This window comes from Petromyzon marinus, chromosome 63 (genome assembly GCF_048934315.1).
Source record: "Petromyzon marinus isolate PM22_M1 ecotype Great Lakes invasive population chromosome 63, UKy_Petmar_22M1.pri1.0, whole genome shotgun sequence".
Classification (NCBI taxonomy): Eukaryota; Metazoa; Chordata; class Hyperoartia; order Petromyzontiformes; family Petromyzontidae; genus Petromyzon; species Petromyzon marinus.
Window position 1 is genome coordinate 8,344,297 of NC_133729.1, and position 27,405 is coordinate 8,371,701.

The 27,405-nt window shown below is 48.9% G+C and overlaps 1 protein-coding gene across 1 annotated transcript; it reads left to right on the plus strand.

The window, feature by feature from the left end:
• PNKP (polynucleotide kinase 3'-phosphatase) lies at positions 1-27,159 on the plus strand. Its single transcript, XM_032977484.2, has 19 exons — positions 1-229; positions 6,541-6,669; positions 7,803-7,849; positions 8,128-8,343; positions 8,774-9,068; positions 10,482-10,585; positions 11,425-11,504; positions 13,446-13,503; positions 14,554-14,661; positions 14,896-14,967; positions 15,326-15,374; positions 16,490-16,560; positions 17,742-17,834; positions 18,257-18,353; positions 18,640-18,701; positions 18,975-19,084; positions 21,980-22,067; positions 22,610-22,671; positions 23,554-27,159. The coding sequence occupies exons 2-19, from the start codon at positions 6,543-6,545 to the stop codon at positions 23,672-23,674; spliced, it is 1,860 nt and encodes a 619-aa protein (XP_032833375.2). The 5' UTR covers positions 1-229; positions 6,541-6,542; the 3' UTR covers positions 23,675-27,159.
• Positions 27,160-27,405: the final 246 nt, after the last annotated feature.

A 27,405-nucleotide genomic window follows, 5' to 3' on the forward strand; every position in this document is an offset into this window, starting at 1 on the left:
AAGAGTCTCCGCCCTCTGTCGTGTCTGAGCGCAGAGTGGAGGGGTAGGTTGAATCGAGGAGGCTTCGACACTTTGTGGGGAGGGAGCTCTGTTATTAATTTGTTGTTTATTGTTGTTCTGTTGTCGTTATAATAGCGATTGAAAGATAATTTAGCGGTATTCAAGTGCACGCTTTGGAGCCGTTCGCCCGCCGGCCTTTCACGTTGGAATCGGTCAACTTTTAAGCGCGGTGAGATGTCCGTTCCGGTGTGGTGCGAGTGTTGATGGTGGTGATGATGGTGGTGGTGTTGATGATGGTGGTGATGATGGTGGTGGTGTTGATGATGGTGGTGTTGATGGTGGTGATGATGATGGTGGTGTTGATGGTGGTGGTGTTGATGATGGTGGTGTTGATGGTGGTGATGATGATGGTGGTGTTGATGGTGGTGATGATGGTGGTGGTGTTGATGGTGGTGATGATGGTGGTGGTTGTGGTGATGATGATGGTGGTGTTGATGGTGGTGGTGGTTGATGATGGTTGATGATGATGGTTCACTGTTGTCCGTGTACGCGCGACTGTTTGCAAGGCCTCCGCCTCGGTCGGCTCGGCCTTAAATGCGAACTTGCCGCGGTGGGTAAAACCTTCGCCATTGGGGAGACAAAGGCGGCCGGGCGTGATGCCACCACCACCCGTGCCGGCCTTGAATCTGTGCGCGCTCACAGTACTTACGATTTTTGGATGCCACTTGAGCTACCGCGCACATTTAAATCATCCAGATTGAAAACGCATTGCTTCAGAAGAGCTTTTTGTGTCTAGTTTGTTGTTTCCCCCTCCCCGCACCTCCGATTAGCGCGATTAGACTAACACTGCCCATAGACTAACACTACCCATAGACTAACACTACCCATAGACTAACACTACCCATAGACTAACACTGCCCATAGACTAACACTGCCCATAGACTCAACACTACCCATAGACTAACACTACCCATAGACTAACACTACCCATAGACTAACACTGCCCATAGACTAACACTGCCATAGACTAACACTGCACATAGACTAACACTGCACATAGACTCAACACTACCCATAGACTAACACTGCCCATAGACTCAACACTACCCATAGACTAACACTGCCCATAGACTAACACTGCCCATAGACTAACTGCCCATAGACTCAATACTACCCATAGACTAACACTACCCATAGACTAACACTGCCCATAGACTAACACTGCTCATAGACTAACACTGCCCATAGACTCAACACTACCCATAGACTCAACACTACCCATAGACTCAACACTACCCATAGACTCAACACTACCCATAGACTAACACTACCCATAGACTAACACTGCCCATAGACTCAACCCTGCCCATAGACTCAACACTACCCATAGACTAACACTACTCATAGATTTTGATTTAAAGCTTTCGTGACTGCAGTAATTCATATTCTTAGCTCTTTCTGTAAAGTCACGTTGAAGGGAAACAATAAAATATATATAAAACAATCAAGAATTCTCACGACGTTTCGACCATAACACAAACGGTCGTCATCAGGTGTGTCGGTTCGCATTAATTAATTTATTTTTAAACGGTTTATTTATTTATAAAAAAAAACGTCAGCGCCACGCGCAGCGATTTGGCAGTTTATTTAGAAGGACGAGTCCATCTATGTTCTAAAAAGAGGAGGGGGGAGGCGAAAAATTAATGTATGCTGTCTGAAAGTCACCGTAAGCGTGAACAATCAAGTAAGACCTGAAATGGTTAATCAAATCTTTCCAATGATTGCTAAGCCAGAATCCATCTTGGTTGAAATTGTATCTGTGCTTGTATATGTGGATAGCCTCATGAACGAATCTCTCATGGTAGCCAAGATGGCTTACAAAGAACCTCTGTCTTGGAAAAGTCAATGTCACGTGAGCCTACTGAATTATAACAATGATCTGCCACGGCCGAGGTGTTGGTCCTACCGTGTTTAAGGTCTGCTTTGTGTTCACGAATGCGGTCCGAGACATGGCGTTTGGTTTCTCCAATGTAACTACTACCACAGAGGCAACTTAGTTTGTAGACACCAGGGTACTGTATGTCCGGAATAACATCTTTTACAGACGGAACCGGATCACGGATTTTATGTAATGTGTTGAAACGGACCTGGATATTGTGTTTATTCAAGATTTTGGAGATCTTTTTTGTGACCCCCGCAATGTACTCATAGACTCAACACTACCCATAGACTAACACTACCCATAGACTAACACTACCCATAGACTCAACACTACCCATAGACTAACACTACCCATAGACTAACACTACCCATAGATATATTCATATTCTTAGTTTTTTCGGTAAAGTCACGTTGAAGAGAAACAACAAAATAACAAAATATATATAAAACAATAAAAAAAATTCTCACGACGTTTCGACCATAACTCAAACGGTCATCATCAGGTGTGTCGGTTTGCATAAATTTATTTTGAAAACGGCATATTTATTTATATATATAAAAATAACGTTTGCGTCACGCGCAACGATGGCAGTTTGCCAGGACTAGTCCATCTATTTTTTGAAAAGAGGAGGGGGGAGACGAAATTTGTTTTTATGTATGCTGTCTGAAAGGCACTGTAAGCGTGAACAATCAATCAAGAACTGAAATGATTTATCAAATCTTTCCAATGATTGCTAAGATAGAATCCATCTTCTCGGTTGAAATTGTCTCTGTGTTTGTATATGTGGATAGCCTCATGAACGAATCTCTCATGGAAGCCAGATGGCTTACAAAGAACCTCCGTCTTGGAAAAGTCAATGGCATGTGAGCCTACTGAATTAGAACAATGATCTGCTACGGCCGAGGTGTTGGTCCTACCGTGTTTAAGGTCTGCTTTATGTTCACGAATGCGGTCCGAGATATGGCGTTTGGTTTCTCCAATGTAACTACTACCACAGAGGCAACTTAGTTTGTAGACACCAGGGTATTGTATGTCCGGAATCACATCTTTTACAGACGGAACCAGATCACGGATTTTATGTAATGTGTTGAAACGGACCTGGATCTTGTGTTTATTCAAGATTTTGGAGATCTTTTTTGTGATCCCAGCAATGTAGGGTAAAGTGATGGTTTTGAAAGGCTCCTCAAGAGGGTTCTTCTTCATGGTTTGAGTGATAGCTTTGCGGATTGTATAGTCGGAGTAACCATTAGCCCTAAGAGCTTGGTGTACGTGCTTGAGTTCACTGCTTATGTGTTCCTGGTCGGATATGCATTGGGCTCTATGATACAGAGTCTTGATGAGAGAATTCTTCTGTGATGGATGGTGGTGGGAATCCGGTTTCAGATAAGCATCCGTATGGGTAGCTTTCCTGTAGACAGAGTGGCTCATTGAACCATCAGGTCTCTTTTTAATTAGGACATCCAAAAAAGGTATCTTGCCATCTATTTCGACTTCCATGGTAAATCTGATGGCTGGGTGTATGGAATTGATGTGGTCGAAGAATTTGTCTAGAGCAGGCCGGCCATGTGGCCAGATGACAAAAGTGTCATCCACGTACCTCTTCCATAAGGTTGGGCGCAGAGTGGCAGTCTGGATGGCGTCAGTCTCAAATTTCTCCATGAAAATGTTAGCTATAACTGGAGAAAGGGGGGAGCCCATTGGGGTGCCCTCAGTTTGTTTGTAGAAAGTTCCATTCCAAGTGAAGTATGTATTGGTTAAACAGTGTCTCACCAGGGGGGGTACCTCAGTGTTTAGTCCTTGATGAACCACCCATAGACTAAGACTACCCATAGACTAACACTGCCCATAGACTCAACACTACCCATAGACTAAGACTACCCATAGACTAACACTACCCATAGACCAACACTACCCATAGACTAACACTACCCATAGACTCAACACTACCCATAGACTAAGACTACCCATAGACTAACACTGCCCATAGACTCAACACTACCCATAGACTAAGACTACCCATAGACTAACACTACCCATAGACCAACACTACCCATAGACCAACACTACCCATAGACTAACACTACCCATAGACTAACACTACACATAGACTCAACACTACCCATAGACTAACACTACCCATAGACTCAACACTACACATAGACTAACACTACACATAGACTAACACTACACATAGACTCAACACTACCCATAGACTAACACTACCCATAGACTCAACACTACACATAGACTAACACTACACATAGACTAACACTGCTTATAGACTAACACTACACATAGACTAACACTACCCATAGACTCAACACTACACATAGACTAACACTGCCCATAGACTAACACTACACATAGACTAACACTACACATAGACTAACACTACCCATAGACTCAACACTACACATAGACTAACACTGCCCATAGACTAACACTACACATAGACTAACACTACACATAGACTAATACTACACATAGACTAACACTGCCCATAGACTAACACTACACATAGACTAACACTGCCCATAGACTAACACTACACATAGACTAACACTACACATAGACTAACACTGCCCATAGACTAACACTACACATAGACTCAACACTACACATAGACTAACACTGCCCATACACTAACACTGCCCATAGACTAACACTACACATAGACTACCACTACCCATAGACTAACACTACCCATAGACTAACACTACCCATAGACTAACACTACACATAGACTAACACTACACATAGACTAACACTACACATAGACTAACACTACACATAGACTAACACTGCCCATAGACTAACACTACACATAGACTAACACTACACATAGACTAACACTACACATAGACTAACACTGCCCATAGACTAACACTGCCCATAGACTAACACTACACATAGACTAACACTGCCCATAGACTAACACTGCCCATAGACTAACACTACACATAGACTAACACTACACATAGACTAACACTACACATAGACTAACACTGTCCATAGACTAACACTACACATAGACTAACACTACACAGACTAACACTGCCCATAGACTCAACACTACCCATAGACTAACACTACACATAGACTAACACTACCCACAGACTAACACTACCCACAGACTAACACTACCCATAGACTAACACTGCCCATAGACTCAACACTACCCATAGACTAACACTGCCCATAGACTCAACACTACCCATAGACTAACACTACACATAGACTAACACTACCCATAGACTCAACACTACCCATAGACTAACACTACACATAGACTAACACTACCCATAGACTCAACACTACCCATAGACTAACACTACCCATAGACTCAACACTACCCATAGACTCAACACTACCCATAGACTAACACTACCCATAGACTAACACTAGACTCAACACTGCACCGATTACCACGGTTGGCTATGTACGGTGCGAAAGAAGTTCAACGTACAAGTACTGTACATATGCTTTCAGAAATAAGCCTGTTCAAAGCAATATGAGGAAGAGATATTTCTATTTGCAGTTAGATACATGCCTTAATGTTGAGGCATGTATCGAACAGAGTTTGTTTTATACTTATCGTTAAGTTAAAAGGTTAAAGGTTTACCTGTTGCGTTAATGATATGGTCGAACTTCGGATCATTTCAGTCTGAATGGACCTAGAGGGAGTCCTCATGCCTCGTGAAGTTGTGAGTGAAGGGATGAGTGACGGGTACTGGGTGAGTGGGTGAGTGAATGGGTAAGTGAAGGGGGTGAGTGGGGTAGGTGATTGAAGGGGTGAGTGGGTGGGTGAGTGAATGGGTAAGTGAAGGGGGTGAGTGGGGTAGGTGATTGAAGGGGTGAGTGGGTGGGTGAGTGAATGGGTGAGTGATTGGGTAAGTGAAGGGGGTGAGTGGGGTAGGTGAGTGAAGGGGTGAGTGGGTGGGTGAGTGAGTGAATGGGTAAGTGAAGGGGGTGAGTGGGGTAGGTGAGTGAAGGGGTGAGTGGGTGGGTGAGTAAGTGAATGGGTGAGTGATTGGGTAAGTGAAGGGGGTGAGTGGGGTAGGTGAGTGAAGGGGTGAGTGGGTGGGTGAGTGAGTGAATGGGTGAGTGAATGGGTAAGTGAAGGGGGTGAGTGGGGTAGGTGATTGAAGGGGTGAGTGGGTGGATGAGTGAATGGGTGAGTGATTGGGTAAGTGAAGGGGGTGAGTGGGGTAGGTGAGTGAAGGGGTTAGTGGGTGGGTGAGTGAGTGAATGGGTGAGTGATTGGGTAAGTGAAGGGGGTGAGTGGGGTAGGTGAGTGAAGGGGTGAGTGGGTGGGTGAGTGAATGGATGAGTGGATGGATAAGTGAAGGGGGTGAGTGGGGTGGGTGCATCTGCAATTCCCAAAACTCTCAAGACAACGTGGAATATTTGCTCTTTGCTGGCTATGCGGTGTGTAAACATCGCCACTGGGAAGACAAAGGCGGCCGGGCGTGGTGCTGGCCACCCACCCCCTCGTGTGCCACAGTTCCGGCCTTCATAGGTGCTACTCGCTAACAGCACTTGCCCCTACAGTCTGTTAAGGCTACACACGGTGGGGGATCTTTGTGTTTCTTCCACAGGAATGGAGTGCTTATTCGTGAGTAAGGAGGGCAGGCATCCTCCCGTATCCCTCCCCGACGGGAAATCTATTCTCCTGGGCCGAGGCCCAAACACGAAAATCACCGACCGAAAATGCGCACGCCAACAGGGTGAGTGTTTTAAAACTTTACGGTTACTACCCCGCCTGCTCTGGCCCGTCCGGTATCCCTGGATACCGTCGATTGCCCCCCTGGAAGTACCGCACGGAACGTCAGAATTTTTCAATGTACGATGCGAGGGAGGACGTGGATTACAAATATTTTGCATACAGTAGTAGACTCTCGATTACCCACGTGCGATTAATCTGATGTGTGGATCAATCGCGCACCTGAGATTTTTACGTAAATTAATAATTGTGGGTTTTCCCTTAAGCCCAAATTAATCATCTAAAAACATTTCTACATTGTTATTGTTGGAAGTGTTCATTACAAGTCACATGCTTAAACCGAACAAATACAGTAAAACCTTGGAATACGAGTAACTTGGTCTGCGAGTGTTTTGCAAGACGAGCAAAATTTTAAAATAAATATTAATTTGATAAACGAGCGAGGGTCTTGCAATTCGAGTAGTACGTATATACGCTTTGTCTGCCGAGCGTCACGTGATCACAACTGATATATGACGAGTGCTTTGATATACGAGTGCTTTGGATTACAAACACATTTCCGGAACGAATTATGCTCGCAATCCAAGGTTTTACTATATGTTGCTCCGGTTAATCCGAAATCCACGTGATCGCCTCTACAGTACAGTAGTTGCCATATCATTACAACAGTGGGCGGAGTTTGATTGACGTTGATTGGCGTGGCTCTGCTGCTGTGGTCCACTCAGTGGGCCGAGTCTTCTGCAGGGCAGGACCAGGAGAGTGTTACTATCGCTGCGCACGTGCATCATCATCGATCGGTCGATCGTTAGTATTGGTTCTAAATCGAAATCGTCAGTTGTGCTTCATTTTGATAGATTTATCCGATCGTTTATTTTGCGAGTTTTAATTTACGAAAACCGTGCGACGCCAGAGAGACTTATGCTTGTCGTTTTAACTTTAAATCAGAAACTGGATATTATACGTAAATTATAAAACGTAATTTATACCAATATTAGTGTTTTTTGGCATAGAGATCTGCGGAAAATGTATATATTTTTTGGATTATCCGTGATTTTGAATTATACGCAGCTGTCCTCCCCGTCATTAGCACGGATTTCCGATCGATGGCTGTGTTTTTTTGTTGTTGTTTGTGTGCAGTGGAGCTTATTGCTGACTACGGTTCCAAGACTGTTTTGGTGAAAAGGGTGAGACCCGGGTTACTGCCAAGTTATTTGTCATCATCACCATCACTGTCAGCGGGAACAGTAACAGCAGCTTTATCATCATTAGCATCATCATCGGCAGCGGCATTAGCAGCAGCATTGGTAAAACGGTAACATTGCCGTCATTAAAACGTTGCCGTGATATACCGTTCGAGATAAACTCCACGATCATCACCTTGCCCGATTTCTATTTTGTTATTCTACGCGACAGTGGAGACGGGCGACGGTCTCTCTCTCTTCCTCTCTCTCTACACCCGCAGCTGGGGGTCAACCCCACGTGGGTGAGCGGCACGGAGCTCCAAGTGGGCGAGTCCGTGCGGCTCGCGGACGGTGGCGTTGTGCTCATGGTGAACGAGCGATACCCCTACTGCGTGATGTTCGGCGGGAGCGGCGGCGGTGGCGGCCAGAAAACCGCCTCCTCTCACTCGGCCTCCAAGCCTGGCGGCCGATCTGAGTCTCCGCGCAAAACCATTAAGGTGAGCCTTAGAATAAAACCCGCACTCGTCATGACCACCTTTCCGCCCGGACATTGCCTCCATCCTCCGATTGGCACGGTTGGCGAAGTACGGCGCGAAAGAAGTTCAGCATACATGCATACATTTTGCTTAAAAGGCATACATACGTGCATACATTATTCTTTAAAAGCATACATACATGCAGAAATTCTGCTTTAAAAGCATACGTACATGCAATGCATTTTCAAACTAGATTATTTAAAAGTGCGCCAGTGGTTTGCTAATATCGGAACGAAGAGCGTTCCAGATGGCCGCAGAAGCGTGTCTGAGAGCGTCGCAATGGCAAATCTCATTTCACTGGTGCCAAATTCACCGTGGCCACATGTTTTATAAATTTGCCGCAAACGTATCGGGCGATTGCCTGCCTGTCTGCCTGCCGCGTGCGGCTCAGGACTTCTTCCCGAGCAAGGCGCCCAAGCGGTCGTCTGACGACCCAAAATCTGGCGACGCGAAGAGGACGCGCGTGGAGGAGTCATTGGACGGCAACGGGGACCGGAGCGAGCGCGACTCGGGGGGCGAGGAGGAGGAGGATGACGAGGAGGTGGCGGAGAAGTTGAGGAGCCTCCGTGAGATTGCTCAGGGTTCAAAGGTCACGGCGACGATGACGGCAGCAACGGCGTCGTCGTCGTCATCGTCGTCATCGTCGTCATTGTCGTCAAACGCTGTGGCGCTACCTGGCGGGAGAGGTGGGAAATCCGTCATCATCCCGGAAGAAGTGCAGCTCAGAATCAGAATATTTATGTTATACTGCAGGAGGAATCCGATGAGCTATAAAGCTCTTTTCCACAGATGTCCAGTAGGGGCACGGGGTTAGAACGTTACAACAACAAACACAACACAAAAAACACGATAGGAGCGCAAAGTATCGGAAAGGTCAACAAATCACTTGCAGATGAAACTAAAATATTGTTTTTATCTTACCAGGGTAAGGCCCCACTGAGTTATTCGCTTTTTTTCCAGAAGCGACTTGGCTACCACAAATGACAGCTCAACGAAGTGGCTTATCTCGTGCTGCAGAATCATTTGAATAAACGCGTGGTGTTTGGGACCGGCTCGCATCTGACCGTCTCTCGCGCTAAGGGAGGCGATAACTGCGTCATGCGTTGCTGGAAATGAATTATAAACGACAGCACCCAAGGGAGCTTTGCGTGCTGCCGCCCACTCGGCACAGGAACAAGGCACGGCTCCCCGTATACGCCTCTTGTGCACGCCGTGCCAACGCCACGTTGCGCGTGCGATGCCATCTGCTTTTGTCCACACCAGGGCTTGAAAGTTTGGCCCGGCTAAAACACAAAAGGTCGAAACGGTGTGTGTGGAAGGGGCTGCCACGCTTTCAGTTCTGTTGAATCGGTGGTCGATACAAGGCTGAGAGCATTGCGCACGCAACGCGGTGGTCACATGGCACACCGTTGAGTGCCGTTACTTCCGGTTCGGATTAACAGCGGCTGTAGGTAAGGTGCCCGTTGTGTTGTTAGTGCACAGCCGTCAACCCATTTGGTTCACCCCGTATCCTTGTACAGGTCCATACGGCGTACAGCCGTTTCAAGACGGGCAAAAACTTAAAATGTGTTGTCTATTTGTTTCTCCCTTGTGATGGGACTTTGTAGGATGAACGTTGACATGTATAAGGGGCACGGGGTCACCAATAAGATAATATTTATTTTTCCTGGTCTCTTGAGTTTTTACGTGTTTAATCAAAGTAAAGGTGACTTGTTTTGGGTGTGTTGTTTAAGTGTGTGTTTGTTTATGGAGAGCGGTAGTGTATCGGTTAGCGCTAAGCTGCGCTATGAACCCTGCGACCCGAGTTCAATTCCCGCTCGTGGCCAACAGCGGTGACTATTATCTGAACCGGTTCTGGGCCTCCCCTAGGTCGACTAAGCCTCAAATTAGTACTTGGTGCGGTGTGTAATGATTGCCACTAGGGAGACAAAGGCGGCCGGGCGTGGTGTTGGCCACCCACCTCCTCGTGTGCCGTGCCAGCCTTCATAGGTGTCGCTCGCTAACAGCACTTGCCCCAAAAGTTTGTTCAGGCTATACGGGGGATTTGTATCTTTGTGTTCATTAGCGTGCACGTTCGTGTAACGTGTTCGTGAATGCAGCGGATTCCGCACTTGGCTCTGCGTCCGCGTGCACTCGCGACCGCTGGGAGAAGGAGGGAAACCTCCTGCTCTTCACCGCAAAGGGGGTCCGTGCGTCAGCTAAGGTGAGCGGTGATTCATTATGGCCGCGTCGGAAACACTGATGTGATCCAGCGCCGCTACGAACCCCGGGGTCAGATGCACGCATCAGTTGCCCGCCCGCGATTAAACCGGGTTCTCGAGGGCAAACCTGTCGACGATCCTAGCCCAGTCACCATTCACTTGCGTGGAGACTCTGGTGTTTACAGAGAGCCATGGAACCCCGGAGGGACCTGTAGACTCGTACAGAATGAGTTACGATTAAACTGGGTTCTCCAGTATAGTGAATTGACCTGAGCCTGGTCACCACGACCTTATGTGGAGACCTGTAGACTCACACATAGAGCCTTACCGATTCACACAGGTTGAGGTGTGATTGATGGGGTCAGCCCTGCCACCAATTACTTATGTAGAGACCCATACACCCACAGAGACCCACTGAGAGACCCATAGACTCACAAAGAGACCCATATACTCTCTTTTAGACCCATACACCCACAGAGACACCCATACGCCCACTGAGACACCCACACACCCAGAGAGACCCATAGATGCACATAGAGACCCATAGCCTCACAGAGAGACCCAAAGACTCACATTGAGGCCCATAGACCCACAAAAATACCCAGAGACTCAAGATAGACCCATAGACTCACATTGAGACATAGAGACCCACAGACCCACAGAGAGATCCATGCACTCGCATAGAGGCTCACCGATTCACGTAGGCCAAGTTGTGATTAAACCGGCTTCTCCAGTGTAGCGAGTTGATGGCCTCAGGCTAGTCACCATTGTCTCCACGCAACAAACAGCTCATCACGCGAGATTGCGTTTGTCGCTTATTGTGGATTCCCTCTGTGCTCAGGTCGCCGGCTTCGACATTGATTCAACCATCATCACCACCAAATCCGGACGCGTTTTCGCAACCGGGCCCGATGACTGGAAGTGAGAAATATCATCGTCACGCTTTGTCAAAATGTTTTAATTTATTTTCGGAAGGTAACCCCTCCAGAGTTGATGTTCACCATGTTCACCAGATTTCAGCCACATGGGCTGAAACCGGGTGCTCAAATGTAATGAGTTGTACGTATGTCACAGTGGGCCCTCGGTTAACGATATTAATTGGTTGCATGACAACCATTGTTAATTGAAATGATCATTAATCGAATATAAGAGGTAGTTTGCAATATTTAAACACGCAATTATAATAAATACACGTTATAAGAACTTGTTAAAGCACTAATGATCTTACTTAACTTTTAAGTAAAATTATTCAAGAGAGCTGTTTCCATAAGCAACGCACATCAAACATTGAAAGCTAGCGGCCAGTTGCTCTCAAAGCGTCCATAAAAGAGCGAGTTGCTGAAGTCTGCCGAGTCCACTTACGGGCGCTACGATTGGCCGAAATTGGCCGGTCCGCGTGATATCGTAAACGTATCGTTAATTGAAAATGAATCGTTAATCGAAAATGCATCGTTAATAGAGACAATGGGATCCCTATGGGAGGCGGATCGTTACTTCGAAATATCGTTAATCGACGGCATCGTAAACCGAGGGACCGCCGAACGTTGAACTTCTTTGGCACCGTACGTAGCTGAAGCACAGCAAACTAAACAACAACAACAAGCAGTTCTAAAGAAATTAGTTCGTCAACCTAGATGATTTAAAAGTGCGTAGCTCCTCTGGCTTCCTGATATCGGAAGGAAGAGCATTCCAGACGGCCTCAGAAACGCATCTGAAAGCTCGCTACGCGTTGACCATCTTTGTTCGATGGCTCGCCAAAAGCCGCTGTGAGGAAGACCGGAGTTTGCGTGATGGTTTATGCTGCTTGACAAGATCGGCTGAGGCATTGTGGTTCATTTGTGGCAATAATTGCGACCTTATAACGTTATCGTTCAGCAATCGGAAGGACAGTGCGGCTCGGCCAGTTGATGGTCTCAGCGCGGTCACCAATGACCGCGCACAAAAATAAAACAATTAAAATTTAATTCTCTGCTAAATTCGGTTGCTTTCCAGTCCAGAGGTTTAAAACGTCGGTTTGACTGTCATGCGACGAACTCTGCTCTCGTATGGCAGGGCAGGTGGGAAAGTGCTGCCGCTTCCCGTGTGTGGATCAGAGATCACTTGCAGGGATCTCGGAGGTAGCTCTGTTATATCAGCTTCCGTGGGCCGTTCAGAATCAGAATCTTTATTCATACTGGACCATACTGGAGGAATCCGTAATGGAGGTTGTTTTGGGTTACATCGCGTAAATATAAATAGCCGTCATTAAACTCACCACCGCCACCCGACACAGCCAATGAGTAAGGTTTGTTACATAAACAAAACGTGACATTTCGTTGCTAGTCCAGCACTAACCGGTTGTGTGTTGGAGAGTAAACCCACTACAACATTTACAGTTCGAGTACCCGTGACGCTTCGCCGGTAATTACAACCGTTACATTGATGGGTTTAACGACACAATTATATTTCCGCGATCGAACCCAAAATACCTCGGTTGTGGATAATATTGGTCGCGAAAGCCTACTACTACGTGTTAAACTGGAGGAATCCGATGAGCTATAAAGCTCTTTTTCACAGATATTCCAGTCGGGGCACAGGGTCAAAACGTTACAACAAAAAAACTATACAAAATGAGTATAGTGAAAGTGAAAGGTAAACATTCAGCATTGTGGGAAGCAATTGCATGAATGACGCTATATAAAATTAAATTATTATTCAGCTGCTTGCCATATTCCCATCCCCTGGGAGCGACATGCTGGCCTTAATCGGTGCTCCCCAAACTCCACTTGACCCCTCCAAGTCTGTGTGGCTCTACGGGGGAATATTTGTGTTGTTTGTTATACGTGCGTCTTACGTGCGTCTTACGTGCGTGTTTGTGTGCAGGATCTTGTACCCGGAGGTGCCCAAGAAGCTCAAACACCTCTTGGAAGATGGCTACAAGGTACAGGCTCAAGGGGGTGGCACGTGGCCATCGGTAGCCCATCCACTCCACTCCACCCCACCCCCCACCCCCACCTTGTTTCGAATTGAGCGGCCGCCCCGATCGTTACTGCGGTGCGTCACGACCGTGGTAATTACCGCGGCGGCGGACATTAACAAGATGACCCCCGGACGTCTTTTGCCGTGGCAAGGCCACCATCGTGCGTGTCCGGCGTGTCCGGCGTATCGACGTGTCACCATGTCCGGCGTGTCAGCCCGTTGCCTGTCCGGCATTTTGGTGTGTCCGCATGTCGGCGTGTCCGGCGTGCCGCCATGTTCGGCGTGTCGGCGTCAGGTGGAGGGCGGCAGGGGGTCCAATTTTGTGCCGAATTCCAAAATGTCACCGTCAAAGTGACTCGGTCGGGATGATACACACGGCAGGCAATTATTGCCCAACAGTGGCTCATTTTAATGCCTCACGTCACTCTTGCAAATGAAGTTCCCATTGCTGGTCTCACGAATTCTCACCTAACAAAATCACCGTGTACGTATGTTGAACTTCTTTCGCACCGTACGTGGCCGACCGTGCTCATCGGAGGTGCGGATGTGTTCTCGTAGACTGGGCGGTGGTGGTGACCCACAGAGTTTCAAGGTCGTAGACCTTGGGGGGATGTGGGGGTCATAGACATTGAAACTTGATCTTGAAAGATGCACGTCGCAAGTACATTTGCACCTACAGCCCCATTGTCAATCCACTGCTGGATGAGGGCCTCCCAACACCGTGCGGGTCGTGGAGATTGATTATTCGAGCATGCTTCACGACGTAGAGGCACAGAATTAGGCGGTCGCCCTCCAGCAGTGGAGGGGGCACAGCTGGTGCATCTGCCAGTCATCTCAGTCGGTCAAACCATGGCACCTGGGTCTGTCCCGTGACCTTTCAGCATCAAACCTTCCACTTCACGCAATGCTATCAGTGCCCTGTAACACTCAGCCTAACCTAGCTTGTCACAATCTCCGTGGTGACATCACCGCCACTTAGTGGTGAATTGTGATTGTTGTCTGTGTGCGTTAGGTGGTGTTCTTCACCAATCAGATGGGAATTGCTCGAGGGAAACTGAGAGCTGATGAGTTTCAGGCCAAGGTGGAGTCAATTATAGCCACTCTGGGTCTGCCAGTACAGGTGAGGCTTGCATCATCAACATCATAAGCATCATCAACATCATCATTAGCATGATCATCAGCATCATCAGCAGCATTATCAGTCATCAGTCAAATGTATGTGGTGGTGCTGACCACTCACCCGTTTGTGTGCCGTGCCGGCCTTCATAGGTGCTCGTGAATAGCACTTGCCCCAGCGGTGTGTTAAAGGCTACACCGTGGGGCGGTGGAGATCTTTGTCATTGTCTCTTTGCAGGTGTTCGTGGCGAGTGGACCTGGCTTGATTCGCAAGCCCATGCTGGGCATGTGGCACCACCTGATCCAGAAAGTGAGTGGGAACGCGTTCATTCCGTCCGCATAATCCCCCAGGAATTCCTCGCCGAATCCGAAGACCCCTTTTCGCAAAAGGTGTCCTGCCAAGTTTTCGCAGTCGGGGCAGTGTGCGATAGCGATTGAGTAATTTGCGGCGTTGAGTTTGTAAATATACGTAACATTTTGAACCGTGACGTGATCGGCGGGCCAATCGATGGCCCCGGCTCCTCCCTTCCTCGATCGGCGTCGCGGCAACTCGTGGCGTCCGCTGCCGGCGAAGCGGAAGACGGCACGTGGTGTTGCCGCGGTCACCATAAGGAGGCCTTGCAGGCAGAATGGCGACGCAGTTCTTCTGTCCTCTCGTCCCCTTGTAGGCCAACGACGGAATCGAAGTCGACATCGGCAAGAGTCTGTACGTCGGAGGTGAGTGCGTGCGGAGGCGCCGCGGTTTGCCGCGGGGTGTCTCCCACATGGGCCGGGGACAAGGCCAAGTGGCGGCAAAGCGGCCCGGCGGTCGGTCACGGCTGTAAGCCGTTTGCTGTTTGGGAGAGAGCGGTTTCCCCCTGATCGGAATTCTGGGGGTAAGCACAACAAACTAAACGCAATAACAACAGCAAGAAGCAGTTGTAATGAAATGTTGTTTTCAATCTCGATTTATGAAATCATCGAGATAGAGAGGCATGGAGAACCAGGGCTTGAGCCCAGGGTCTTAGCCGTGCCGGCTCAGAGCTCTAATACAACTCTGGATGTGCGTGTATGAATGTGTGTTCAACTTCTTTCGTACCGTACGTAGCCAACCGTGCCAATCGGAGGTTCAGTGTTGAGTCTGTGGACAGTGTTGAGTCTGTGGGCAGTGTTTGTCTGTGCGCAGTACGTATGTTGAACTTCTTTTGCACCGTATGTAGCCATTAGCCAAGCGTGCTAATTAGAGGTGCGGAAATCACATGGGAGATGTGTTCTTGATTTTCAGAATTGCCCAAAGAATCTGTAAATCGGGTCGAGCCACCCAAAATTTCGGACGATCGGAACAACAATTTCAGTTTCGTACAATTCCGAACGCGTGACGTCACAGGAAGTGGCATCACGCGTTAAATTATCTTTGGTGCTTTTGTTGCCAAAAATGCAACACATTCGTCAATGCTGCTGTGAAGTGTGGCGTTATAAGGGAAACTTTTCAGTCGTCAGATGTTTCGGGCAATGGCCCTTCTCCATGGCGCATAATCTTGCTGCTTTGATAACATTGTTTGTGCACGTCCACCGCCATTCGAACACTCCGCCAAAATGTCGACGCCACCCCGCGTCAGGGCGACGTCGCACCCCCCCCCCCCCCCGCACGCGTGAAACAACTTAACACGGCGTGAACAATCGGTAACCGTGGGACCAAAAATAATCCGACATCGTCCTTGAACAATGGAACGGACAACGAGCCGAAACGTCACGTTCAAAATCGTTTTTGCTCGACGGTCGTCCCTGGCGCATCGCTCCCGTGGCGATCGTCCGCCCCCCTCCACGCGTCCGCCCTTGTCCCGTGTACGCAGATGCCGCAGGACGCCCGGCAAACTGGGCCCCCGGTAAGAAGAAGAAGGACTTCTCCTGCAGCGATCGCCTGGTGAGAAATTGTCACGGGCGCACCGCAGCCGGCTCAACGTTCGCGACGATAACGACGCCCACCCCCGCCCCCCACGCCGTGACAGTCCCAACGTCGGTGGAGTGGCGAGCCGTCGCAATGGGGGCCGCTGGTTTGTTGAGGGAAGCGTCGCCGCGTCACGCTGCCGAGGTGTTCAATGGTAGCTCGACGAAGTGGCTCATCACTTGGAAATGTTTCGCAGCCAAATGCAGTGAAGACTCTCGATTAATCCGCGTGCGGTTTATCCGATGTGCGGATTAACCGCGCACCGGAGATTTTTACGTAAATGACGCGTGGATTTTTCTCTTAAGCCCAAATGAATAATATAAAAACGGTTCTACGTTGTTTTTCTTTGAAGTGTTCATTACAAGTCACAGGGTGCTTCTACCGAACAAATATGTTCCTCCAGTTAATCCGAAATCCACGCGATCGCCTCTACAGTACAGTAGTTGCCATATCTTTATTACGGTGGGCGGAGTTTGATTGACGTTGATTGGCGTGGCTCTGCTGCTGCCATTCACTTAGTGGGCCGAGTCTTCCACTGGGCGGGAGCAGGAATGTGTTGCTATCGCTGAGCATGCGCATCATTGATTGATCGGTCGATCGTTAGTATTGGTTCTATATCTAAACAGTAACAATCGAGTGATTTATCCCATCATTTATTTTGTGAGTTTTCATTTATGAAAAATGTGCGATGGCAGAGAAACTTTAACGTAATTTATACCTATACTAGTGGTTTTTGGCAATGAGATCCATGGAAAATAGATTTTTTTGGGATTATCCGCTATTTTGAATGATACGTGGCTGTCCTCCTCGTCATTAGCGCGGATAATCCAGAGCCTACCACACACTAAACGTGTGACGTTGATTCTAAATGTGGAGGGAAAAACCGGAGCAGCCGGAGAAAAATCCACGCGACCACGGGGACAGAGAGACACACGCAAACTCCAAATATACAGCAGCGGGCGTCAGGGTCGGAGTTGAACTCACGACCTCCTGTATACCAGGCGAGGTAGTTAACATCTCCTAGCCACCGTGGCAGCCAAACGGCACAAACACAAAGTTGTATACCGTTTCACAACCCAGTGGGTGCGCGTGGCCTTCGTTCCTCGACGACTACTATTATTATTATTATCATCACCGCCTTTATCGTTTTTTGTAAGTTTGCTCTCAACGTGGGACTTCCGTTCCACACTCCGGAGGAGATCTTCCTGGGATGGAAGACGGCACCGTACAGCCTGCCCGACTTCGACCCTGTGAGTCCGACCGCCAAAATAACAAAGACGCAGATTTGTAATGCAGCAGCAGCAGCAGCAGCAGGAGGCGCGATAAACCCACGGACAGAGCGTGAAGGCAGCCACAACCGGCGTGACCAACAATTATTGCCCAAGCTCTGTGGCCCTATGCTGGATGTTTCGCCAACTCCTTTAATGCCGGTGATGCTGGTAATGCTAATGACTCCCTCCCTCCCTGCTTACCCAATGCACAGCGAGTTCCATCGCTCAGCTGTTCCTCCCAGCCGGTGATGTTGCTGCTGCTTCCGATGCTGTAGATGACAATAGTGATTCTGCTGCCGATGCTGTTCATATTGCTGCTGCTGATGCTGCCAAGGCTGCTGCTGATGATCATGCTGATGATGATGCTGATATCCTCCTCTGTCCGCCGCCCCCTTACCCAGCGCATGGTGAGCCCCAGCTCCCCTCTCTTCCTCCCGGCCACGGCCACGCTTTGCCACGAGGAGCCGGAGGTGGTGGTGGCGGTGGGATTCCCCGCAGGTGAGACGATGAGGAAGCGGAATTGCAACTCCCAGAATCCCGTGTTGACAGCCGCCACCGATCGTCACGTTCGCTTCTCGTTGCCAGCGCCGCGCCGGCGTGGCGAAGCTGCCCCTGCCACTGCCGATCGTCATCACGCGGCAAACAAATCATCGTCCACGAATCATAATCGTCCGCCTCCTGTCGTCATCGTCGTCATCGTTGTCGTCACTGCTGCTGTTGCCGCTGCTGCTGTCGCCGCTGTCTCTCCGTGTGGGTAAAGTCGTGCGTGTGTTTGTCGCTGCAGCTGGGAAGTCGACGTTCTTCAAGGAGCACATGGTGTCCAAGGGCTACAGCTACGTGAACAGGGTACGGTGGCGGTGGCAGTGATGATGATGACGACGATGGGCCTCCCCTTGGTCGACTCGGCCTCAAATGAGTACCCGGTGCTGTGCGTAGTAAACATGGCGGCTGAGGAGACAAACAGGCAGCCGGGCGTGGTGATGGTCACCCACCCCCTCGTGCGCCGTGCCGGACTTCATCAGCGCTGCTACCCCCGAACAGCACTTGCCCCGACAGTCGGTTAAGGCTTTGCGGCGGGTGGGATCTTCGTCTTTGTCTCTCTGTCGCCTGCTGTGCAAGGACACGCTGGGGAACTGGCAGAAGTGTGTGGCGGCGTGCGAGGAGGCCCTGCGTGGTGGACATGGGGTCGTGGTGGACAACACCAACCTGGAGGTGGACGCGCGGAAAAGGTGCCGCCCTCCCCCCCGTCACTCAACGGCATCGGCTACAGCCGCCACCGCTGCCACCGCTCTCTGCTGAGCGGTGTTATTATTATTATTAACATCGTCATCATTGCCCTTGTTTGCCTGGGAGAGCCTCGTCCAGTCTCACGTACGCGTGCATGTATGGTCTTCTCGGCCACGGTCATGCCCTCCCTTCTTTATGTGAAACGTGGACCCTTCCTAATGGAACATCTCCGTCGGTTAGAAACATTTAGGCTGGTCTGCCTACGATCCATCCTAGGTTTAACCTGCAGGCTGGATTGTATGAGGAGCTCAAAAATCCACGAAAGATCTGGACAAAGTCCCATCGGTGAGCTCCTCTGGCAGACAAGGCTGCTTTGGCTGGGTCATGTAGCCCGCATGCCCAGCCACCGCATGCCCAAACAGTTTTGTTCGGCCGGATAGAACAGGCTAAACGGGTGCAGCACGGGTTGGAGAAGAGATGGAGTGATGTGGTACGAGAGGATGTGGAGCCGAGTGCTACCAGTGGTGTCAAGATCAGCCTCTGTGGAGGAGGCTTGAGAAGGATGCTGCTACTGGGCAGTTGGAGGCAGTCGCCCTCCAACAACGGAGGTCGGTGGACAGTCGCTTGCAACAACGAGCGGAGCACCAGGCGGCTAAAACGCAGCAAGTTGGCACAGCAGGAGGCACAGCTGGTGCATCTGCCAGTCATCTCAATCAGTCAACCCATTGCACCTGGGTCTGTCCCGTGACCTCCTGCCAGCAGCGAGCCTTCAACACTTCACGTGGCCTCAAAGTGCACCTGGCCTGGCACAGGCATTGTAGTGATGTCACTGCCCCTTCGTGGCGTGGCGAATGGCGGGTATTGGTATTGTGCAGCTATTGCATTGCTCTGTGGATCTGTGTGTGTGTATTGTGTAGTGATAGTATTACTCTGTGTGTGTGTGTTGTGTAGTGATAGTATTACTCTGTGGGGCTGTGTGTGTGTGGTGTAGTGATAGTATTACTCTGTGGGTCTGTGTGTGTGTATTGTGTAGCGATAGTATTACTCTGTGGGTCTGTGTGTGTGTATTGTGTAGTGATAGTATTACTCTGTGTGTGTGTTGTGTAGTGATAGTATTACTCTGTGGGTCTGTGTGTGTCTTGTGTAGTGATAGTATTACTCTGTGGGTCTGTGTGTGTCTTGTGTAGTGATAGTATTACTCTGTGGGGCTGTGTGTGTGTATTGTGTAGTGATAGTATTACTCTGGGTCTGTGTGTGTATTGTGTAGTGATAGTATTACTCTGGGTCTGTGTGTGTATTGTGTAGTGATAGTATTACTCTGTGTGTGTGTTGTGTAGTGATAGTATTACTCTGTGGGGCTGTGTGTGTGTGGTGTAGTGATAGTATTACTCTGTGGGTCTGTGTGTGTGTTGTGTAGTGATAGTATTACTCTGTGGGTCTGTGTGTGTGTATTGTGTAGTGATAGTATTACTCTGTGTGTGTGTGTTGTGTAGTGATAGTATTACTCTGTGGGTCTGTGTTGTGTGTTGATAGTATTACTCTGTGGGTCTGTGTGTGTCTTGTGTAGTGATAGTATTACTCTGTGGGTCTGTGTGTGTGTATTGTGTAGTGATAGTATTACTCTGGGTCTGTGTGTGTATTGTGTAGTGATAGTATTACTCTGTGTGTGTGTTGTGTAGTGATAGTATTACTCTGTGGGTCTGTGTGTGTATTGTGTAGTGATAGTATTATTCTGTGTGTGTGTTGTGTAGTGATAGTAGTACTCTGTGGGTCTGTGTGTGTATTGTGTAGTGATAGTATTACTCTGTGGGTCTGTCTGTGTGTTGTGTAGTGATAGTATTACTCTGTGGGTCTGTGTGTGTGTTGTGTAGTGATAGTATTACTCTATGGGTCTGTGTGTGTGTGTTGTGTAGTGATAGTATTACTCTGTGTGTGTGTGTGTTGTGTAGTGATAGTATTACTCTGTGTGTGTGTGTATTGTGTAGTGATAGTATTACTCTGTGGGTCTGTGTGTGTGTTGTGTAGTGATAGTATTACTCTGTGTGTGTGTGTATTGTGTAGTGATAGTATTACTCTGTGGGTCTGTGTGTAATGTGTAGTGATAGTATTACTCTGTGTGTGTGTGTATTGTGTAGTGATAGTATTACTCTGTGGGTCTGTGTGTGTGTGTTGTGTAGTGAAAGTATTACTCTGTGTGTGTGTTGTGTATTGTGTAGTGATAGTATTACTCTGTGGGTCTGTGTGTGTATAATGTGTAGTGATAGTATTACTCTGTGGGTCTGTGTGTGTATAATGTGTAGTGATAGTATTACTCTGTGGGTCTGTGTGTGTATTGTGTAGTGATAGTATTACTCTGTGTGTGTATTGTGTAGTGATAGTAGTACTCTGTGTGTGTGTGTATTGTGTAATGATAGTATTACTCTGTGTGTGTGTGTTGTGTAGTGATAGTATTACTCTGTGGGTCTGTGTGTGTGTATTGTGTAGTGATAGTATTACTCTGTGGATCTGTGTGTGTGTATTGTGTAGTGATAGTATTACTCTGTGGGTCTGTGTGTAATGTGTAGTGATAGTATTACGCTGTGTGTATGTGTTGTGTAGTGATAGTATTACTCTGTGGGTCTGTGTGTGTGTGTATTGTGTAGTGATAGTATTACTCTGTGTGTGTGTGTTGTGTAGTGATAGTATTACTCTGTGGGTCTGTGTTGTGTGTTGATAGTATTACTCTGTGGGGCTGTGTGTGTATTGTGTAGTGATAGTATTACTCTGTGGGTCTGTGTGTGTGTATTGTGTAGTGATAGTATTACTCTGTGGGTCTGTGTGTGTATTGTGTAGTGATAGTATTACTCTGTGTGTGTGTATTGTGTAGTGATAGTACTACTCTGTGGGGCTGGGTGCAGGTACGTGGATTGTGCACGGAAGGCTGGCGTTCCTTGCCGTTGCTTTCTGTTCACAACGACCTTCGAACACGCGATGCATAATAACCGGGTGAGTCGCCCAGTCGTCCACGCACTCACTCATACACCCGCCAACTTGCTCTCTCGAACCACCCTGAACCATACAATGTAGCTTTAACAGACTGTTGGGGCAAGTGCTGTTAGCGAGCACCTTTGAAGACCAGCATGCCACACGAGGGGATGGGTGGCCAGCACCTTCCCCAGCCGCCTTTGTCTCCCTAGTGGCGATGTTTACACTAGATACTCATTTGAGGCCGAGTCGACCTAGGTGAGGCCCAGACCTGGTTCAGTGGTGTTGGTGTCCGTGAGAGGGAATCGAACTCGGATCGCCGGGTTCGTAGCGCAACGCGCTAACCGCTGCACCACCGCTCCCCAATTGGGATCACACACAGCAGCAGGAGGAGCAACAATATCGTTCCGCTACCGCTGCCAAAACCTGGCAGGACCCTCCTACCAAACAGTCTTGAGACTCGAGTACGGCTTTGCTGGGTGAACCAGGGCAACAACAACAATAATGATAACAATGTGTGGTGTCTCGCCGTCTCTGTGTCTCCTTCGTCGTGGCTCGAGCAGTTCCGAGAGGCCGTGGGCAAAGAGCACGTGCCGGTCAACGTGATGGTGATGAACGCCAGCAGGTTTGTCTCCCCCGCACGCCTGCATCCGCAACAAATAACAATCGCCGTCATCATCGTCGTCGTCGTCATCATTGTGATCATTGTGATCATCGTCGTGATCGTCATAATTGTGATCATCATCATCGCCGTCATCGTCATCATCGTGATCATCATCGTCGTCATGGTCGTCGTCATCGTGATCATCATTAAAAAGTATTGGCGTTACCCTCTCAATAAATCAAGAGTTGTGTTCAGATGTTCAAACACTAAATAGAAACCTTTTACAAGGAATCAAATCTGCATTAACCACACACGGTACTTGTGGTGAACATGCAAACACAAACTTGCTCTAATAATAATCTGTGCATTGTCTTTGAAACCGATTGGCCTACACCAGAGGGCCTAGTCTCACCAGTGTCAGATCAGAGAGTGCCAAAAGGCTGCTTGCTGTTTCTGGTGTAGGCCAATCAGTTTCAAAGACAATGCACACATTATCATCAGAGCCGTGTTTGTTTTCATGTTCACCACAAGTACAACACGTGGTTAATGCAGTATCCTGATTCCTTGCAATGGATATCAATTTGGCGTTTGAACATCTCAACACACAACTTGTTGTATTGCCAGACAAGGGTTAAACAACCTTTTCTTACTTTTAATACTTTGATACTGGCAACAAAAAGGACCCAGTGATAAAAAAGTCTTGGCTTTGGCACCTGCGCCCTGGAGGCCTCGGCCACACGTGCACCTCCCGTTCCGCACACCGCCATCATCGCCAATTTTTAATCATTTCCGGGCACATCCTTTGTACGTTTTGGGGACGAGCGTTTCACGGCCGGCCCCCTGCGTCGCTTGCGCCGCGTGACATTCCTTTTTTGCTCTCTGCTGCCCGCGGGCCCTTCGCAGGAACAAGTACGTTCCGCCCACGGCGGACGAAGGCTTCAGTGAAATTGTCCGCATCAACTTTGTGCCAAATTTCACCGACCCGGAGCTCGGCGCGCTCTACCGCCAGTTCTCAGAGGGTTAGTCCCAGTGAGAGCAAGCGGGGCTCAATTCCCCGGACCACGGCAACCGCTGCCCGGCGACGGCGGGGAGGTGGGGGGCAGCAGTGGTAATTTAGTAAGTGAACGCTGTTGATGAAAATTATGAGCTTGTTTTCAATTCCGGTGGCAACGGTGGCAACGGGTGGACGAGAATCGTGGGCAATGACTACGACTAACCGGTACCATCACCACCACCATCATATCGAACCAACACCATCATCATTACCACCATTGTCACCACCACTATCGTTGTCACTGTCACCGCTATCATCACCACCACCACCATCGACCCAGCAGGGATTACAGCTAGACTTTGACGAGACAATTAACGAGTCTGAACAAAAGCCTAATCATTAAATAACTAGAAGTTTTTCATGACATGTTTGACTGCTGTAGTCAACAAGGACTAAGAGAATAACTCCATGAGGTACACCGACTGAGACGGCTTGACTGTGCCATCGACCGAGCTATTACGATGACTGAAATAACAAACGCCGATTAGGCTTTGAAAAGGTAAGTGCGTTGAGCGATCATGAAGTGAATCGGCAGCCCCTTCGGCTTTCAGGCGCTCCGAATTATTTCTGGCAGCGATCACGTAATGATTATGCAATCGTCACGCATGTCCACGTGTTGCCGTCGACACCAATCCGCTGCTGGATGAAGGCCGTGCCGTGCCGTGCCGGTGACGTGAACTCGCCAGGACTGTGTAGGCCTCAACGGGGGACGTTTGATAGCCCCGGAGAGGAGAGTGCTGGAAGAAGATGGTTTCTAGACTCTTGGAAGACATTTGGGGCTAAGTATGTACGCATGCGTGTTGGACTTCTTTCGCACCGTACGTAATCAACCGCGCTAATCGGAGGTGTCGGGGGAAGGGCAGCAAACTAAACGCACAAAACAGTTCTAAAGATGTGAGTTTGTCAATCGAGATGATGGCTCCGGTGGCGTCTTAATATCGGAAGGAAGAGCGTTCCAGACGGACGCACAAGCGCATCTGAAAGCGCCGCGCGACGCGGTCATCACCGTCTCTGTTCGATGGCCGAGCTAAAAGCCGGTGCTTCTGCAAGGATGAGCGGAGTTGTCGTGATGATGGTTCATGCTCCTTGTTATTCGGAGGTGCGAGAAATTGTGAAACGGACAAAAACAAATTGCATTTCGTGTCATAAAGCTCTCAGCCTTATCCAAACCACCAGCTGAAAAGAACTGAATGTTTGGTCATTTTGTGAGGGAGTTGAGAAGGTGAGGCCAGTCCCAACGGAGGTGGGGGCGGTGATAAGGAGACACAGCCGATGACCGTTTTCACCTCCGTTAAGACTTCATGAGTGGAGGCACAGTCATCAATGAGAATAACAACATTTGGCTTTAACCCTTTCTGGAAATAAAGCAGAAGGTGTTAAGATGTTCAAACACCAAATAGATAACTTCTGCAAGGCATCAAGTCTGCATTAACCGCACGTACTTGTGGCAAGACACGTAAACAAACACGCTCGATCACCAAATAGATACCTGGTCTAACACTGGTGGTGAGACTAGGCCATCAAGAAGAAGGCCGTCTCTGGCGTAGGCCAATCAGTTTCAAAGACAACGCATACATTATCAGATACCTTGCAATAGGTGTTTGGTGTGTGCACATCTTAACACCTGTTTGATTGCCAGAAAGGGGTAAAGCCTGTTCTTATTTTTTCATTATTGATACATTACAGGGACTCCTCTACTCTTGAACATTCAACTTACGAACTTTCAGAGTTATGTTGTTGCCCGTTCGGACCGAGAGCCGTAAGTTCAACCGCTGCGCAATAGGTGGCGGTGGTGGCATCTACATCTGCAGAACGTGAAGAACCAGCGGCATCTACAGGAGATCGTACAACTTTTAAAGGCATTCCCCGTGTTTCAGTGTACACACGCCGTACGACGTGTTTGGAATCGATGGGAGTAAAGTTGGGACTTACGAACAGACCTTTGGAACCTGAGTCGTTCGTAAGGAGAGGAGTCCCTGTGCTGGCAAAAAGGCCCCATAGACACGGTGATCGGTGTTCACTGCTGCCATGATTCCTCCGGTGGAGCCCGGTATATGGAGAGGCCTTTGCACTGTGGTGGGAGGCAGGGGACCCCATTAGCCACGGGCCGTTTGTCCAGGACGAAGAGAACCCATAACAGCAGTAAAGTCTCTTTGCATCCGGCCTGCATGAGTGCCACGGTGACGAGATGTTAACTACCTCGCCTGGTATACGGGAGGTCGTGGGTTCGGACCCGATCGTGACGATGCCTGCTGTATATTTGGAGTTTGTGTCTCTCTCTCCCTCTCCCCGCGAGCGCGTGGATTTTCCTCCGGATCCTCCGGTTTTTCCCTCCACGTTTTTTGAATCAACATCACGTGTGTTAGAGCATTTAGCTGCTATCAATTCCCACGTGGCGATAAGCCGCCTCTTCGTTGAGCTATGATTTATGGGAGCCAGGTCAAAAAGAGCTACGTAGCTCAGTGGGCCTTACCCGCTAAAATAAAAATAGTATGGAAGTAGTGTTTCTATTATGGGTTCTCTTTGTCTGTTGCTGATTCGAATTTAAATAGTCACAGGCAAGAGGAAACTTTAGTTTTTTTATGAGCCCAGACCTCGCTAGGCATGTCACTTGCCCGGTACCACCTGAGCTGGCTTCTTTTCAGCGGTTCCAATTTCTGTGTGTGACCAAATGGCGAGTTATGCGGTTAACCGCGCGGAATTGGCGGGTTTGCCCAGAATTGACTCGGCGTGCGTCAATAAATGGGCACGACTGCAGTTGTGCTGCCTCGATTGGTACCAACGTCTGCTCCGGCCCATGGGTTACTTCCTCACTCCCGGACCTGGGCTTGCAAGTCCCTCTTGAAACAGATTATCGTGACTCGGCGACGCCTTCACGGTTAACAGCGCGATGACAAGTCCTGCGTTGTCTGCGGTTTCTGCTCATTCACGCAACAAATGCACCGTTGTGAATAGAGGCTTGAGAAAACAACAGCAGCAGCAGCAATGATCTATCCACTGCTGGATGAAGGCCTCCCAGCCGCCGTGGTCTCGCGGTGCAACGCGGTTGAGTCTTATCGAGTGGGTTCGGTTTTCTCGCGTCTCGCCTGTGCATCGTCGTCTACGTTGAGCTCACAGCCTCAAGCGGTTATTGAGATGTGCACTGGTGGCATTCTTAAACGTGTTTCATCGTCAGCCACGGTCAATCCACTGCTGGATGAAGGCCTCCGCAAGCTACCGCCACCTTTTTAACGGTCCTTGCGATGTAGTTGAGCCACCCGACGCCGCCTGATTCCATCGCTCCACCTCCTCGGTGGACGACCCTACGTGTATCTGGATTACAAAACATTTACACAAACGTCGTGACACATTGAATCGATAAGGCTTTTGTTTCGTTGACACATGTCCATGAAGTAAAAAACAACAAGAACCGTGACACAAAAATATAAATGAAAATAAAAGCTGCACTGATCCTGGTGATGCTTCCCGCTGTGATTGATTTGAAGTTGGGCGCCTGTATCGGCCTGCGTGGCACGCGGGACGCACCGTTTCCTCTCACTGCTGCGATGCTTCTCATTCTCAAGTTCAGCTGTCGGGGCGCCGTTCCTTTGCCAAAGGTGCCCCCGGCCCTTCTCCTGTCCCGCCCTCTTCGCGTCACCATCGCGATCCTCGTCACCCGGTGTCCGGTGAAAGTCGTCCCCTGGTCCACGCTCGACCGCGAG

Bases quoted from the DNA above. Each gene is read 5' to 3' on its own strand.
- PNKP (XM_032977484.2), top strand. From the start codon at position 6,543: ATGGAGTGCTTATTCGTGAGTAAGGAGGGCAGGCATCCTCCCGTATCC. The intron at 14,968-15,325 runs GTGAGTGGGAAC...GTCCCCTTGTAG, and splicing joins GGCACCACCTGATCCAGAAA to GCCAACGACGGAATCGAAGT. The intron at 18,354-18,639 runs GTGAGACGATGA...TTGTCGCTGCAG, and splicing joins GGCGGTGGGATTCCCCGCAG to CTGGGAAGTCGACGTTCTTC.